Genomic DNA, 15784 nt, shown 5'->3' on the forward strand with positions numbered 1-15784 from the left:
GGTGAATGAAGTCTCAACAAACTGTCATGGACATAGAAATACAGGCTCGAGATCTAAGAAGAAGTTCAAGAAGAACTAGCAAGAACTAGATTAATTAGATGAATACAAGAACAACACTAGAGATGTGAGCTAGAGCTCCAAGAGATGTGTTGTTGAGACTGAAGAACTCTTTAGCCTTGATTCCAATATATACTCCTATTTAAGAAGCTTCTCAAGTAACTTCTACTAACTAAGAAGCTTCTAGAAGGTTCTAGAAACTTGTCTTTAGAAGGTTCTAAGGACTATGTCTCTAATATCTTCTACCAACTAGGAAGCTTTTAGAAGGTTCCAGAGACTTGCTTCTAAAAGGTTCTAGAAACTCGTCTCTAGAAGGTTCTAAGATCTATGTTCCTAATATCTTCTACCAACTAGAAAGCTTCTAGAAGGTTCTAGAGACTAGCTTCTAGAAGGTTCTAGAAACTTGTCTCTAGAAGGTTCTAAGGATTATGTCCCTAACATTGCCACTAAATCCACCACCCACTTATAATGTAAAGCCAAAAAATATGTTGGATGTAATCCATATTGATGTCAAATATTTGAATATACTTGACAAGTCTCACAAGATCCTACAAAATTTGCTGTCTTTGTATATTTCCTTCCACCAATATTTTTCTCTTAACTTAGTAAATATTGCTCAAATACCTCAATGCCCTACCCATAAATTTTTATGAAATTCTTTAATAATCCTTTGTTGAGCTTCTAAACCTCATATCACCTTTTGTGGTACTTCTTCTCTCTTTTTTGGATGCTTCCATAAATATTCATCATGTAAAAAATATCCATAGACTTTCTTACGGATTTTCTTAAATTCTTGATTTGTCCAATCGTTTTGTTGCTTTAATGTGCTCAAATACTCTTCAATATCTTTCCATTTATTTTCATATAAATCTCTTAAAATTATTTCCAATAGTATATTCAAACATATACCTTTTTCCTTTCATAATGCATTAGTATAAAATTTTGTACCCATATCATCTTCTAAATCAATCATCTCTTCTTCATCATTATACCTTGCTCTTGATAACATATCTGTAATTGAATTTTCTTTCCTTGAAATATGCTTAAATTCTAGATTTATAGATTTAATATATGCTATCCACCTCAACATAGCAATATCAGGAGTTGAACAACTTGTAATCATACCTAACAAAGGTAGACAATCTATTTCTATAACTACTGATGCCTCAAGCAAGTACTCTTTTTCATTTTCCATAGCTATTACTACACGTCATAATTCTCTTTTGATTTGTGCATATACTCTTTACTTGGAATTCAATACCTTTGCTCCAAATCTTACTATATATCTATTCCCTTATTTATCATCTTGTCCAACTGCCCAACCTATTCCAATTGGACTAGTATCAACTGTTAATACCATTGGCCTTCCACCTTCATAATTTACTTTCTTCAAAGTTAAAAATGAAGAAAGAAGTTCTTTCAACTTTTCCATAGCTTTCCATTGTTCTTCTTTCCATTGAAATTTTTGATTCTTTCTTAACAATTCATACAATGAGTGTACTATATGTGCAAAGTGAGGTATCCCTATATGATAGAAAATACATGCTTCTAAAAAACTTCTCACTTTCATTTTATTTATACATTCTTTCATCTTTTTAATAATATCAATCTTTTCTATAGTTGGCTTGCATCCATATGAATCACACATGTGTCCTACCACCAAAACTTCTTTTATTCCAAACATTGATTTTGCCTCCAATAAGATTAAATGAACTTCTTGTAACCTTTTCAAAATCTTCTTACAATCTTCAACATGATCTGCCACAAATTTCCTACATACTTTTGAATCCAAAGTCTCATCTTTTCTTTCATCTACAATTAGACTTGAATCCATATTTCTAATAGTTACTTTATTTATGGATTGCATGTCTTGTATAAATTTCATTGTTTCATTTTTCTTAAGTATTGTAAACCATCAATTAGAATAAGGTTCCATAGATGGTTCCAAAATTTCTATTTTAATCTTTTCATTGAATAAATCTATTAACTTAGATAAATGTGCTCTTGGTATTGGAATTGGTCGCATATTCCATGGTTCATGAGGAATAGTAAAAATAACCATGGGTGCTATAATACTTGGATCAACACACCTAATTTCATGTGCTTCAAATACAAAAGCTTTTCCATGACATAAAAGCATATTCTTAAAATATTTTTCTTCACATTTTGTCAAAAATCCATCGCATCCAACATTTAATCTATCCAATGTAACATCCATAAATTTATGACCTATCTTCTTTGGATCCCTTAAATTTGGTTGTATCGATGCTCCACTTATTTTTTCTTCATAATTTGATGGCAGTGGCAAAGCCACTCGTTTGACCTTTCTTGCTACTGGTTTATACTTAGCTTCAATACATATCTCTTGGCGACTTAAATTTTCTATAAATCCTTAAATTTCATCATAAAATTCTTTAGAACAAACATTAATAACTCTATTCTCTACTTGTAACCCACATTGTAATAGATAATTTAATTCTCCCATAGTATTTGCAAAACCTATTTCTTCATATGCTCTTGAAATAAATTCATTTTCAATCAATTCTCTATTTTTTTCAAGTTTTACTGAATATTTTTAATATGACATTTGTCCATCCTTTTCATCTTAATAAATCCTGAATAAGTCCGATAGATAATATTTCTTCTTCTAAATTAAGCAAGAGTATTTCTTTCTCTAATCCATTGCAAATCCGCCTTACAAAGGTGTGAGGTAAAAACCCTCAAGGTCTTCAAATTTTTCATTTGATAATGGCTTCTCTCTCAACTTATCACAATTTCTCTCATAATTAGTACAAATAGTTAAAATCTTTCCTTTGTTTTTCTTCTATTAATGCTTCATATTGACTCCTTGTAATATGAGCATACAAAGATAATCTATCTACAAGATCATCTTATCCAGTAATTTATCAAATGTTATTACCAACACGTTTTAAATCATCTCGAGTAAATTTTTTCCTTTCAGCATATTTCATTGCACTTGTCCACAAAGAATTAAATTCTCCTAGAAACTCAAGATTTATACTTAAATATTTACTAGGATTTATTTCTAGCCCATATATTGATGCTTCATTACTTGAGATTGTATGCACTTTAAAAGTACCTCGGACATATAACTTCATTCCTCCTTTACCAAAATTTGTTTCTAATTTTTCTCTACTTTTTTTTAAGTGTATCATACTATCTTTTAAAAAAATAACTCTTTTACGTAATACCTTTGTAAAATCTTTACATTCCCTCCTTGAATGATCTATGCTATCATACCACATGCACTTATGTACTACACCTTCTATTGGCCCTAGTCTTTGTTTTGTCGATACTCTTGATGATTGACCCTTCTCTTTAAGTTTTACAAATTTTATTTGCAAATCTCTCATTCCACGTATAATTTCATCAATATGCCTATTTCTTCTTTCTTTGATGTAGCCATTGAAGGTTGAATCAAAGATGTTGGATGGATACTAGACACATTTACCTTAGATGCTTATAATGGACTTTGAATACCCACCCTATCTATTCTCTTTCTCTTTTTGCCAACAACCCTATTGCCTCTTCTACTTCTTTCCAATTTGTTGTCAATTCTTCATCTTCTTCTTTATCTTCAAGTAAGATTTCCAACTTCTCTTGCAACTCTCCATCAATTGCTTGAAGAAAGAGCTCTACCTTACTTGAATCCAACAATTATCTTTTTTTCTTTGATAAAGAAGAATATTACTTTTTAAATTCCTTTAATAATTTTTTTGCTAGAAGACCCTTTTCTAGCCTTTCAATCCATTCAAAAAAAGACTTTTTTGTAACCCTATAACTATCTTCCAAAAAGAACTCATCTTTCAATGCTTCAGAAAATTTCTCCCATGAACCTCCAAAATATCCAATAAGAGACTTTATTTGATTTCTTATCTCTTGTGTAGAAGCTAATTCAAATAATTGAACCATCTCTCTTTTTGAAATATGCTTCAATTCTATTTCTTTTACATAACATCTTAAATATTTTGTAATATTCTTTCCTTCAAATTGATTGAGCTTATCCACAACCGCTTGTAATGCTTTGTTAGCCATACTCTCTTTGCGATCTTTAATTTTTTGCTATTCCTATTATATAAATAAGACAAAAGTCTCAAACATGCTTCTAGAGTTAGGATCCAATATATACCTTGTCTTCCAATCAAAGCTCCTCTTCCAACTCCGTTTAAAGCACCACTTACAATTCTACTTGAAGAACCACTTCCAACTCCACTTGAAGCACAATAAAAAATTCCTCCTTCCATCCTCTTGCCTTCTTTCTTCAAAATTCAAATAATCTAAGAAAACCAAATTCCTTCTACCTTAAGCGTTTTAAGTCAGGTTCACAAAATATGTTGTAATACGTGAAGTCTTACTTGAGAATGCTCCGAATACCTGGTTGTGGAAGGTAGAATGGAAATTACTACAATAAAATCCTAACTCTAATAGAATACTAACTAAACTCTAATTAGACCATAATAATGTTAAGTAAGCTTTAATCAAATTCAAAGAAACCTCAAAGGAATTATAAAAAAATAATAAAAAATCTTAAAAAAATATTAGAATGATTAAAAATATATTTAAAATACATCTCAATTAAATCTTAATATAATCCTAGTTAAAATCCTATTGGACTTCATTCAAACTTTAGGCCGAAAATTAACTAAATCTTAAATCTTAAACAAATCCTAATAAAATCCTAAATCCTAAATCAAATCCTAAATCCTAAATTAAATCCTAAATCTTAAACCAAATCCTAACCAAATCCTAAGCCTAAATCAAATCTTAACCAAATCCTAACCAAATCCTAAGCCTAAATCAAATCTTAACCAAATCCTAATCTTAAATCAAATCCTAACCAAATCCTAAATCTTAAACCCTAAACCAAACCCTAACCAAATCCTAGTTATTTCTATAACAAATTTAAACTTCAATAATTAATAAATGAATCATTGATCTTAACTCAAATTTTACACACTTCTTAAAAATTAAGTTAAAAACAAGCAAAAAAATTTTTAAAATGATCAAAATTATCCAATAGATGATAATCTCAAAAATGTGCTCGGGTATTGGCCAGCCTCCTTTTCCAACCTTGATGTCAATCTCCTAGAGTCAATATCTCTCATTTTCACAATTTGATTCATCTCAAATTTTTTATATACATAGAAAAAAAATTACATTATCTTTATCCATAAATTTCACTCCAATTCAACTAGTAGATTGCAAGAAATCTTAAAAATCCTCATTGGAATTAAAATTCTATTTTCTGACACCTTGACCTACTTAAACCTCAATAACCCTCAATTTAGCTGTTTCATCAAGCTAAGATTTACAACACATATTAAGCACAACTATGACCATTAATCCACAAAATTTCTTATATAGATCTTTTACAAAACTCTTGAAATCACTAGAAATATTAAACCTATTCTATTTCACAAAATTCAAGTCATCAAAATACAAATTTGACTTTATAAAGCTCTTACAAAGTCATTATGAATCCAAATCATCCAAAACCAATGCTTATAAAAACCTTATCTAATCTGCTATCAAATCCCACTCTCTAATCTACAAAAGAACCTCCAAATTGCTATAGGTGCTTGGTTTTGTGCCTCAAGGTTTGATTTTGATCCAAGTTGATAACCGGCCCTCCTTAGGTATCAACATCTAATTTTTTTAGGTAATTTTTATTAGAATTTACTCTTAACTTCTTTCTAAAGATGCCTATATCTTTATTTTTTTCAATCTACTTTATTTTGCTTTATTTATGGTCCTAAAAAATAAATAGAAGTCACCTTTCTAAAAAGGCAACATTGGTACCTTTTAGTTTTACTACCCTTTTGACTATTAATTATATTTTTAAGATAATTTTCTCTAATACTTTGAACTAAGATCTCTTACATTATAATAATTTCTACACTCTTTCACTTATTGGTTGTCTTACATCACGACAGCAAAACAAACTAATTATATAGCACACATCTAAAAAACTTGCCTTGCAAGTTAAGATATGTGTCTTGTAAAGTCAACACATTTTGGAGGTCCTATAGGACATTGCCACATAGCTCTTAGTTAAGAGTATATATGGAGGTAAGTATAAAGCCTTCTTCACTCTTATCAATGCCTTTTTAGTCCTTGGTCTTATTCCAAGTCTTTCTAGTCTTATTGTTTTTGGCAACAACCATTCTAGTTTAGCATTATATCACTTTTCAGTGATACAAGAATATATTGAGGATTTTCTTTCTTCAAGATTCATATCCTTGATACCTTCAAGAATAATATGTTCTTCCTCAAATAGATGGTGAGATACAATACATTTGGTATGACGACCTAGGTAGAAATTTTTGATGTTTGGTGATTTCATTGGAGGTAGAAACAATTCCTAATGATGTTACAAATGCTCTGTCTGAAGGAAGTTATGAAGGTTTCAATAATGATCAAATAACAGGGTGATCTTCCCGCCTTGGAATGGGACATTATCAATGGATAAGAAGACCTATCAACTACCTTCAAAGGGAACAAAGATCAAAGTATATGACAAATACAATTTGCCACATCTTAGACTTCCTCGACATATAATTACTGCTCCTTATGAAACTTGTTCCTAGAATGGGGGAATAATGTCACATATATATATATATATATATATATATATATATATATCTATTATAAGTATTATCTAAATAATATGAAAAAATAGAAGTAGATTAAAATAAGTAAAAGTAGATTAATTTTATAATACCTTCTAGAGAAGCTTCCTAAAAGCTTTTTAGACATTATTTTTACTTTACATGTGCTTAGTATTAATTGATAGGTTAAAAACTTGGTCAACAAGCTAACCACATGCCACATATGTTGATAGCTTATAAAACAAACTAACTATGTGGCGCCTATATAGAAAACTTGCCTAGCAAATTAAGATATGTATCATACAAAGTCAACATGTTTTTGGAGGTCTTATAGAATGTGGCTGCATAAGTCTTAGATAGATAGTATATATATATATATATATATATATATATATATATATATATATATATAAAGGCAAGAATGAAGCCTTCGTCACTCTTGCCAATTTCTTTCTTGCTTCGAGTCTAGTTTCAAGAGTCTCTACTTTCTGTCTTTTGGCAATAGTCTTTCTAATTTTTTTTTAATATGCATACTTTGCTATTTCAATTTTATCATATTTCTTTGAGAGACTTTTACTTATCTATTTGCTTTCATCAAGTTCTTGTCTTTAACAAGAGGCAATAGTGAAGCCTTCTTCATTGTTGTCAATGCCTTTCTAATATTTAGTCTTGTTTTAAGACTTTTTAATCTTCTTATCTTTAGCAATAACCATTCGAGTTTGACTTTATATTACTTTTGAATGACACAAGAGTGTATTGAGCTTTTAATTCTTTAAGATTTATGTTCTTAATAATTAATTATGAAGTAAGATTTGAACCAAACCTTAAAGCACACAATCATATATCCACAACTAATATAGATTCCATTATTCATTGGATATTGAAGTTTAAAAGAAAACTTAAGAATGATTTTTTGAACATTGATTTTATAGGATTTAGAATTATAATAACTCTTTGAAAAATTAAAAATTTTGGATTGTTTTATGTGAATCTATTTTTTATAAAATATAAAAAAAGGTTATATCTTATTGAATTGTATAAGTTTTGTAATAGATCTAAGGATAAAATTTTGTAGGTTTATAAACTTAATTGTGTTTAATGTATATTGTAAAATTGAGCTTAATTGGATAGTGAGATCAAAATATTATGTTATATTAGTATTAACAAAGTGTTACAAACATACTAATTATGTAGAATAAGATTCTAAGAGTTTAAAGAAATGAAACAAAAGATCTTCACGTGATATTATAAATAAGAAGCTACAACAAGGCATAAGACCAAGACCAAAGGTGCAAGCTAAGCTATAAGGATTACATTGTTGAGATTCAAGATCTCTTTAGCCTTAACTCCTATATATACAAGGTGTAAAGAAGCTCCTTGAGAAGTTTCCTTGATGCTTGGAGATGAAGCAAGCCTCTAAGAACCTTTTAGGACCTCATAAAAGCTTCTTGAAATCTGCTAGAACTTATTATAGACTTCTTAAAAATCTTAAGAACCTCCTAAAATAATTTATGGCCCAATAGAATCTTTCAAAGATCTTCTAGAACCTTCTTGTAGTATATATATATATATATATATATTTATAATGCATCAACTATAATAATAAATTTCAGCAACACTAACTTTTATTCAAAATTAAGTACCATATATTTTTTTCTAAAATCATAAAAAATATATATATATATATATATATATATATATATTATTTAATTCATCACTTATTATTATTTTTACTAGTCAAATTATTTGTTTAAAAAATAGAATTGAAAAAATAGAAAAAATATTTTTCAACTGTAAAAATTCATATCAAGCTTATTAGAGCCCAATATGTTTTCTCTTGGGTTACCACTCATGCATAGCACAAATCCAGATTAACAATGAACATTTGCATTCAATATTTGCATCCTAATGTAATGTTTTCAAACAATAAGAAATTTAATCCCCATCCCAGATAATTAAATTCATTTGTTGTAGAAAATAGTATTGATCATTGAAAAAGTATTAATCATCAAAACAACAAAGTACGTTAAATATCCAGATTCTTGCTGGAGTGGGATCTCAAAATTTTGATAAATTATTGGGGATTATTCATTTTAGGGAGATCAATTATCCGGGGGACAAATGTACAGGAATTGAAGAGAAACAAAGAAGTCAACGATAAATGACTCTGAAGCTTCGCTGTATTCAAAAATCAAAAGTGACTGTGAGCCGAAATAGTCGGTAGATAGATGTGTCGGTAGAACGGTCGACGCGGGAGAATGGATCAGATCATCACGAATCGAAGTTGCAAGAGTGTGTCTGTTTTAGAGGTTGAGGTTCCTTAGTAAGTCAAAGCCGAGGCAGGGGCGTGGCGATCGGCGGAAATTGAATGGAGGAAGAACGATGTTGAGGATTTCGAGCAACCTAAACAGGAAGGGAGATCGAAAGCTCCCCTCCCCCTTCATTCAAGTCACGGCATCGTTGCGCGGTTCCAGAGCGAGTGTTGCAACTAAGAACTGCTTCCGGGACCGCTCTTTAGAAGCAACACCATTCACGCTGCGGCGATTCCCCGTCGCAATGTATCAGAGGACATCATCGCTTATCCTAGAATCACTCATAGAATCCCTCGAAATTTCTAGCGATTCGTTGAGCTGCAATTGTCCACCTGAACGGCAACTCTCCCACTGCAAAAGATAGGGCACAAATCACCCTGGCGTAGATTGAATCGAGTTGTCAATTATTTATGGGTTTCCACCCTAATCGCCACTGAAGCCCAAAATTCGAAACCCTAAAAGCCTCATCACGACTGTGCCTCGTTTTATACGGTTGCACACATCAGCACCCTAGGGCGGGGACACTGAGCTGCACCTCCATGCCTGCTGTGGGCGATTTGTGAGGTCATAGATACCTTACAGATTGCAGCAGGGGGAATGAGATATTATGTGATATTTGTCACTGCAAAATCCCTAATATCTGTCGACTAGCTCCCCTGCACACTGAAATCAGGATACTCAGATATTTCCTGCGCTCTGTACCTGACTTTTCATTTCGTCCTGTACTTGGTGACATGCTCTTGGATGGGGAATGTTTAAGGAGCTCCATTGCAACGCAGTGTCAGCATGATGTGCTAACGAGGAATCCGTTTCTGACTCAGCTGTGAAAACATTGTACCGGACCTAAGTCCGAGGCTAAAACTGTGCCGTGCACGCTTCTCGAAACATAATCTAGCTATTTATAGCTAAATACGGTTCGGTGAGTCCAGGCCTTGGTTGGGGTAGCTGCCTTTTTTAACTGCTGAGCCTGACTCTGGATCTCATTTCTCACCGTTGTGACAGAGTTTCAAGAGTGTGTCTGTTCTTGAAGTTGAAGCATTCGAGACCACAGTCTGGCTATCCAAGTCGGTCCTCGTGAAACTCCTCCGATTTGGGTTGCGCAGTTCCGTGTGGCGTTGTTGGTTTTTTTCATTTTTAAAATCTTTAGGGGAGATTGTATATTTAAGTTGTGGTGCCTGTGTAGAGGTGCGGGTTGGTTGTGGTTTACGGAGCGTGTTTTACAGTAAATTTAGAGGCAGTGCTTGGCTTTGGATACTTTTGTCGGAATACTCAGATTAATGTCCTTGCAAGAGCAAGCCACTCGGCGGAGTGGGGTAAAGCAGGATGACGCTTTTAAGATCGATGAGGTGAATTTGTTCCAGCGCTTGGGTCTTGACACCTTCATCAAGCTCTCCACCAATTTTTACGCACGGTACGTATCACGTGTGGTACGGATTTGTTAACAGACAAAAGGAACTCTTTCGACGATTCGAGTAGTTCAACAAAATTTGAAGTGTCGCCCTATGATTTTCTTACATTAGTGTCACCCTAAGCAATCAAGTATATCCCGTAGATTCTGGGTGAAACTGTCTGTTCTGCGCAACGCGGTTGCTTTATAGGTTTTACCCTACGTCCCGTGTAACCAAGAAGAGTTTGTCGATGTAGGGTTTATGACGACGACCAGGAGTGGTTTCGCAAAATATTTTCAAGTTCCACCAAAGAGGACGCAATTAGAAACCAATACGAGTTTTTTGTTCAACGTATGGGAGGGCCCCCCTTGTATTCACAACGGAAAGGTACATGAATTTTTTCTCGTCGCAGTCAAGGAGAAATTTTATGCAATGTTCTCGACCTAGTTTATCTTCGTAGTTCGATTCTTGTACCCCATGAATTGCTGTCCTCTTACCCTATGCTACCCATTTTGAGACTTGTGTTATGACTTCGTGCTAAAGGAACTGAATTGCTTGAGTACATACCCGAAGGAGCCTTGAGGCAGAAATTTAAATTTCCATTTTTGGAGCAATTGGTTATCTATGTGTTTCAGTATTTTTGACGTTGTCAAGAACCATGCCCTCATTTCGCTTCCTCTATTCAGGTCATCCTGCTTTGATTGGACGGCATGGTCCTTTTACGTTCGATGAACAAGGAGCCGTGCGTTGGTTAGAGCATATGCAAGCTGCATTGAACGACACTCCTGAAATTGATGCCGATTCAAAGAAGCGCATGTTTGACTTTTTTAAGTAAGTGCTCACTCGGCTTGTAGTTGCTGGTCTTTCTCGCTCTCCTTCCTCCCCGTCGATGTGAGTGTGCGTGAGTGTTTGTGATGGAATTTTAAGTCCGTTCTTTATTGTTAAGGGCAGAAATGTGTTGGTGTTGAAAATATTCAACATTTTTCATCATATTCAGCTCTGCGAGATGCTTACTGGTGCTAAATTCAGGGTTTTGGGTAGTCCATCTTATCAGTTTGTCTACAGCTATTGAAACTTTTCCATTACTTTTCTCTTGTCGGATTGCAGTCTCACTTGAATGTTAAACTATTCATAATCTGAATCAGGAATCGAGTCGCCTGGTGTATGTGTGTCTCAAGTTGTTTTGTGCTGCTCATATGAAATTTTTATTGTGTAATAGATTACATTCTCGCTTCCCAGTTATTCTTATCTGATCCTTTATCCATGATTCAGACAATTCCAAGAGATGAATACATTGTCGTATGCTTGCCCTTATCTCTAGTGCTTACCTTACGAATCGCGTGTTACGCAGACACACGGCCTATTTCTTGGTGGCAGGGAAGGAGCTCATGAATCGCCGCAATGCCATGTGATCATGTCCAGACGTCTTTGCTCTCTGCATTTTGAACTATCAGCAAGGTTACAAACGATGGTTGTATATCCGAATTAGAAGTCATTTGAGATGGAGCATATGGTAAAGCAAGTTAGATTCTACATGTTATCCACTTTCTAATTCGATTCTACAGTTGTTAGTATTTTAGAGTTACGTATTAACTCCCAAACAAACCAATCGTATCAGCCTTGGGAACTACGAGAAGTCATTGGATGGAGGCAGATTTTTAGAATGCAGTGTTCGTCTTCTTTATCGTGCTGTTTGATGGAGGGAAAGGCCACTGATGAACCTTGTAATGATGCATTGGCCACAGTCAACCGTGACTGATTTGCAGTGTCATCTCATTCTTATAGTGACTAGTGGTATTCGCAAACTGCAAATCGTTCACTGCAAATCGTTCACTGCTTTGCAGAGGCGAGCATCAGTCGACATCGAATGTAGGAAAGTGAAGCTTGTCAGCTTTAACGCTGGATCCGCTATGTTTTCAGAAAGTATTCTATTTTTATGAGAATGAAAATCTTCAACATGATCCACCATCCTTGCAACTAATTGTTTTAGTGGTAACAAGGGGAAAAAAAAGTACATGATTTTTCTCATTCCTTCTAAAAATTATCGTCAGAATTATCAAATACCAACAATGAAGTTGTACTGTTCAGTTATCATACAGCTTCTTGGTTAAGTTAAAACAGCATGTGTTGGTGGACCGACGAATCTTTTTCTTCTAAACTCATGAGAACGTCCTTTAAAATTAACGATAATAATAAAAATCTCACTATAATATGTGTTCTAACACATAGCGTGGCATGTTTCTAAAATGACAATTTTGTTTAATAAAAAAAACGTTTATTTGCAACCAAATGTCACACCTATGAGCCCGTGTCAACCATATTCTCTGAGGATTCGTTATTCTTCCGTGCACTACATCGAGATGCTCTTGGCATGGAGATCGATCATCCAGCAGAACCACGGTATTATTGCCAGTTGCAAGTACCAATAGCGGCATAGGTGGGTATGGAACAGCAGACCTCTTTCTCTTCTTTGCTTATTTTCTTTGGCATTGTTGAAGAGGATGACGCATGTCGATATGCACTTTGTTAGTTACAATTTACGGCCTTGACTTTTACTTATCTAAACTCTTAGGCCACACTGTACTTGAAATCTCAAGTACAAGAACATGTTGGGGTACTACACGCTGGTATGCAGGTAAACTAACACAAGTATTAAATCTTAGTTCAACTCCATCTGCAGGGCAGCTTTCCGGTGGAAAATCTCCTTCATCCTTCAACAGCTGTAAACCAGACTTCTAACACAAACTGGGTTTGTACGCATTCACCAAAGTGATCATTCATGTTATATATTCCATGTGTGGTGGATGTCTCTGTTTGAATTTTCTCAGCTCCGGATCGCATCTGTCGAGCCATAGTTTGCAACCCACAAGGCGCTGCCAGTAGCAACAGAAACCCGCAAATCTTACTGAACAAAACACTGCGGTAAGCAACAGAAACCCGCAAATCTTACTAAACAATACACTGCGGTAAACAGAAACCCGCAAATCTTACTAAACAAGACACTGCTGTAGGCAACACTGAGGTGTTGAAAAATTGGTACATGTCGAAATGATAAACAAGAAGCTACTCATGCCGAGTGTCTACTACGTTTGAGCTTCAAACAATTTCACTCGCCTGACAATCCTTATAATGTCGCTCCTATTGAGAAACTCCACTCACCTAGGAATCCCAGAAACAACGTTAGATTCAAACAAACACAATGCCAAAGTGTACAAACACTCTCAATCTCTCTCTTCACATCCCACTCAGTTCATCTGACTCTAGGTTGACGAGGAATGAGCGTCCAGTCCATCTGACCCTAGGTTGACGAGGAATGAGCATCCACCCTCCAACTGACCCTAGGTTGAGGAGGAATGAGCATTCAACCCCCAAGCTCCCCTAGGGGTGCGTCATACTGAACCCTTATACCCTTTGAGGAGGTCAATGTACTAATTGATGATGGTGGCTACTCTTTTGCAAACCTTCTTTTGAAAAGTGAAATTTATTCCTATATTCTCTTTGAGTGCACTCGGCACAATTTGGCACTCTCCACCTCAGGCAACATGAGGGCTCTCTTTCATGCTTGGCCCTATTTCACTTTTGAAATTTCAAGATAATCATAATATAAATATTGAGATAGAATGCTAACCCTTCTCGTATTCTTTGTGCATTTCATCCCTAACTTTTTCTATAGTTTCTCTCAACAAGCAATTTTGGAAATCTGTATCTTTCGATTCGGATTGCAAGAGCTTACATTCCTACGAGACTTACCTCAGCTATTGAATTCCTTAACTGAGACCCACCTCGCCTCACTACTCTTCCTTACCTTATGGAAGTGATTTATAGTCATCCAACGGAAAATCCATTTATGAAAAGTTGACCGTTTACGCCTCCTCACTCAAGGCCTTGTGTCCGCCTCATACAAGTTCTTTAAGATTGTTCTCTATGGAGTCTCCTCAAATTAGAATCTTTCCAATGCTCTTTATACTTTTGAAATATTTATACCTTTATTGAATCTGTTCCAAATTTTGAAGCCTCCTCAATTCCTTTCTTCTGTGTTCCATAGGATTTCCTCTGCAATCCTCCCCCTCTCACTTTGAATGAAGATGTCCTCATCTTTAGGTCCACCACAAAGCTCTTTCTATTGCTAGTTGAAGTCCTCAGTTCTTTAACTGCTTCTACATGGATCTCCTTGGTCTATACTTATCCACTTTCTTGTCGAAAGCGATTACTAAGCCCTACACATTTCTCAGATTATGTTTATTAATCCATTGAAACTCGTGTAGCAGATAACCTTTACAGGTGCATAGATATTGCACTCCTTTGACATCAATTCGTTTCTAGTCAAATATTGTCGATACTTAATCCATGGTTTTTTTCCATACCTCCTCTTGAAGTGAAATTCGTGCCTTTTCTTTGTGAAACTTCTTTTCATTGTCTATAAACTTTTTGAAGACACTAACACAAAAAATTGGATGCTACTTCAATCTTTTCAAGACGTCTAGCATGTAGATATTTTTATGCAGTATTTGCTCAATTACGTAGGACCTTGCCCATTTTTGAGTCCACTTAGGAATGAAGTGTGCATGGTAAGTGAAGTTGTTTGTGTTAAACCATACTCTATCTCTCTTTTTGTACTACACATCTCTCCAATGCTTATCAGCCTACTTCTTGTATCTACTAGCGATACTCATGATGACTTTCTTTTGTGCCATTCACTTTGTCTCTTCTCTCGAGTAGAACCTAGAAGTAATTTCATTACTTTGTCTAACTCCAATCAAGTCAATTGGCCTAAGTGGATCAAAATCATGAGCCACTTGAAATTGTGTATTGTGTAGAGACTCATTTTGGAGTGTATTATAACTAAACTTTGCTATAGGCAGCCACTTGATTCTATCCGTATTGTCGCTTGATATATAATGTTTCAGGTATATTGAAAGAATTTCATTGATTCTTTCTATTTGGCCATTTCCTTGCAGATGCCAAGTTGTTGTGAAAATGATCTTAGATCTTAACTTCCTCATAATGTGTTGCTAAAATTGTTTCATAAAGTGAACATCTTTGTCACTTACAATTGATGTCGACACACCATATAATAAAATCCACGAATCAAAGAAGAAACCTTCTATTAACTATGGTGCTATCTCCAACTCTTTTTTGAAGTCTTTTGGAAATATCATCATTACTGTAAACCTCGTGATTTTTTTGAACTTGTCAATCATGACTAAAATGGCATTGGCTTCACCACACTCTTGTAAGCCCATTATAAAATCCAAAGATATGTCTCTATACGATAAAGACAAAAGAGGTAACAGTTCTAATAGACCTACCTTAGCTTGTGTTGAGTACTTATTTTTCTAGCACAACAAGCAACTTCTTATGTATTGCTCTACGTCTTCTCTTAAGGAAAGCCAATAGT

General features: G+C 34.4%; 1 protein-coding gene across 1 annotated transcript; it reads left to right on the top strand.

Annotated features, from left to right (window-relative positions):
* Positions 1-9992: 9992 nt before the first annotated feature.
* Positions 9993-12347, top strand: LOC112291104 (two-on-two hemoglobin-3). The gene is made up of 4 exons (XM_024538145.3): positions 9993-10409; positions 10643-10773; positions 11073-11217; positions 11738-12347. Exons 1-4 carry the CDS (start codon positions 10276-10278, stop codon positions 11796-11798), a joined length of 471 nt encoding a protein of 156 aa, XP_024393913.1. The 5' UTR covers positions 9993-10275; the 3' UTR covers positions 11799-12347.
* Positions 12348-15784: the final 3437 nt, after the last annotated feature.

Source organism: Physcomitrium patens, chromosome 1 (assembly GCF_059467195.1).
Source record: "Physcomitrium patens ecotype Gransden chromosome 1, ASM5946719v1, whole genome shotgun sequence".
Classification (NCBI taxonomy): Eukaryota; Viridiplantae; Streptophyta; class Bryopsida; order Funariales; family Funariaceae; genus Physcomitrium; species Physcomitrium patens.

What these genes read in the sequence shown, in the direction of transcription:
- LOC112291104 (XM_024538145.3), top strand. Translation starts at nt 10,276, where the DNA reads ATGTCCTTGCAAGAGCAAGCCACTCGGCGGAGTGGGGTAAAGCAGGAT. An exon ending in TCCACCAATTTTTACGCACG is followed by an intron (nt 10,410 to 10,642) that starts GTACGTATCACG and finishes TTGTCGATGTAG; the next exon opens with GGTTTATGACGACGACCAGG. An exon ending in CTTGTATTCACAACGGAAAG is followed by an intron (nt 10,774 to 11,072) that starts GTACATGAATTT and finishes TCCTCTATTCAG; the next exon opens with GTCATCCTGCTTTGATTGGA.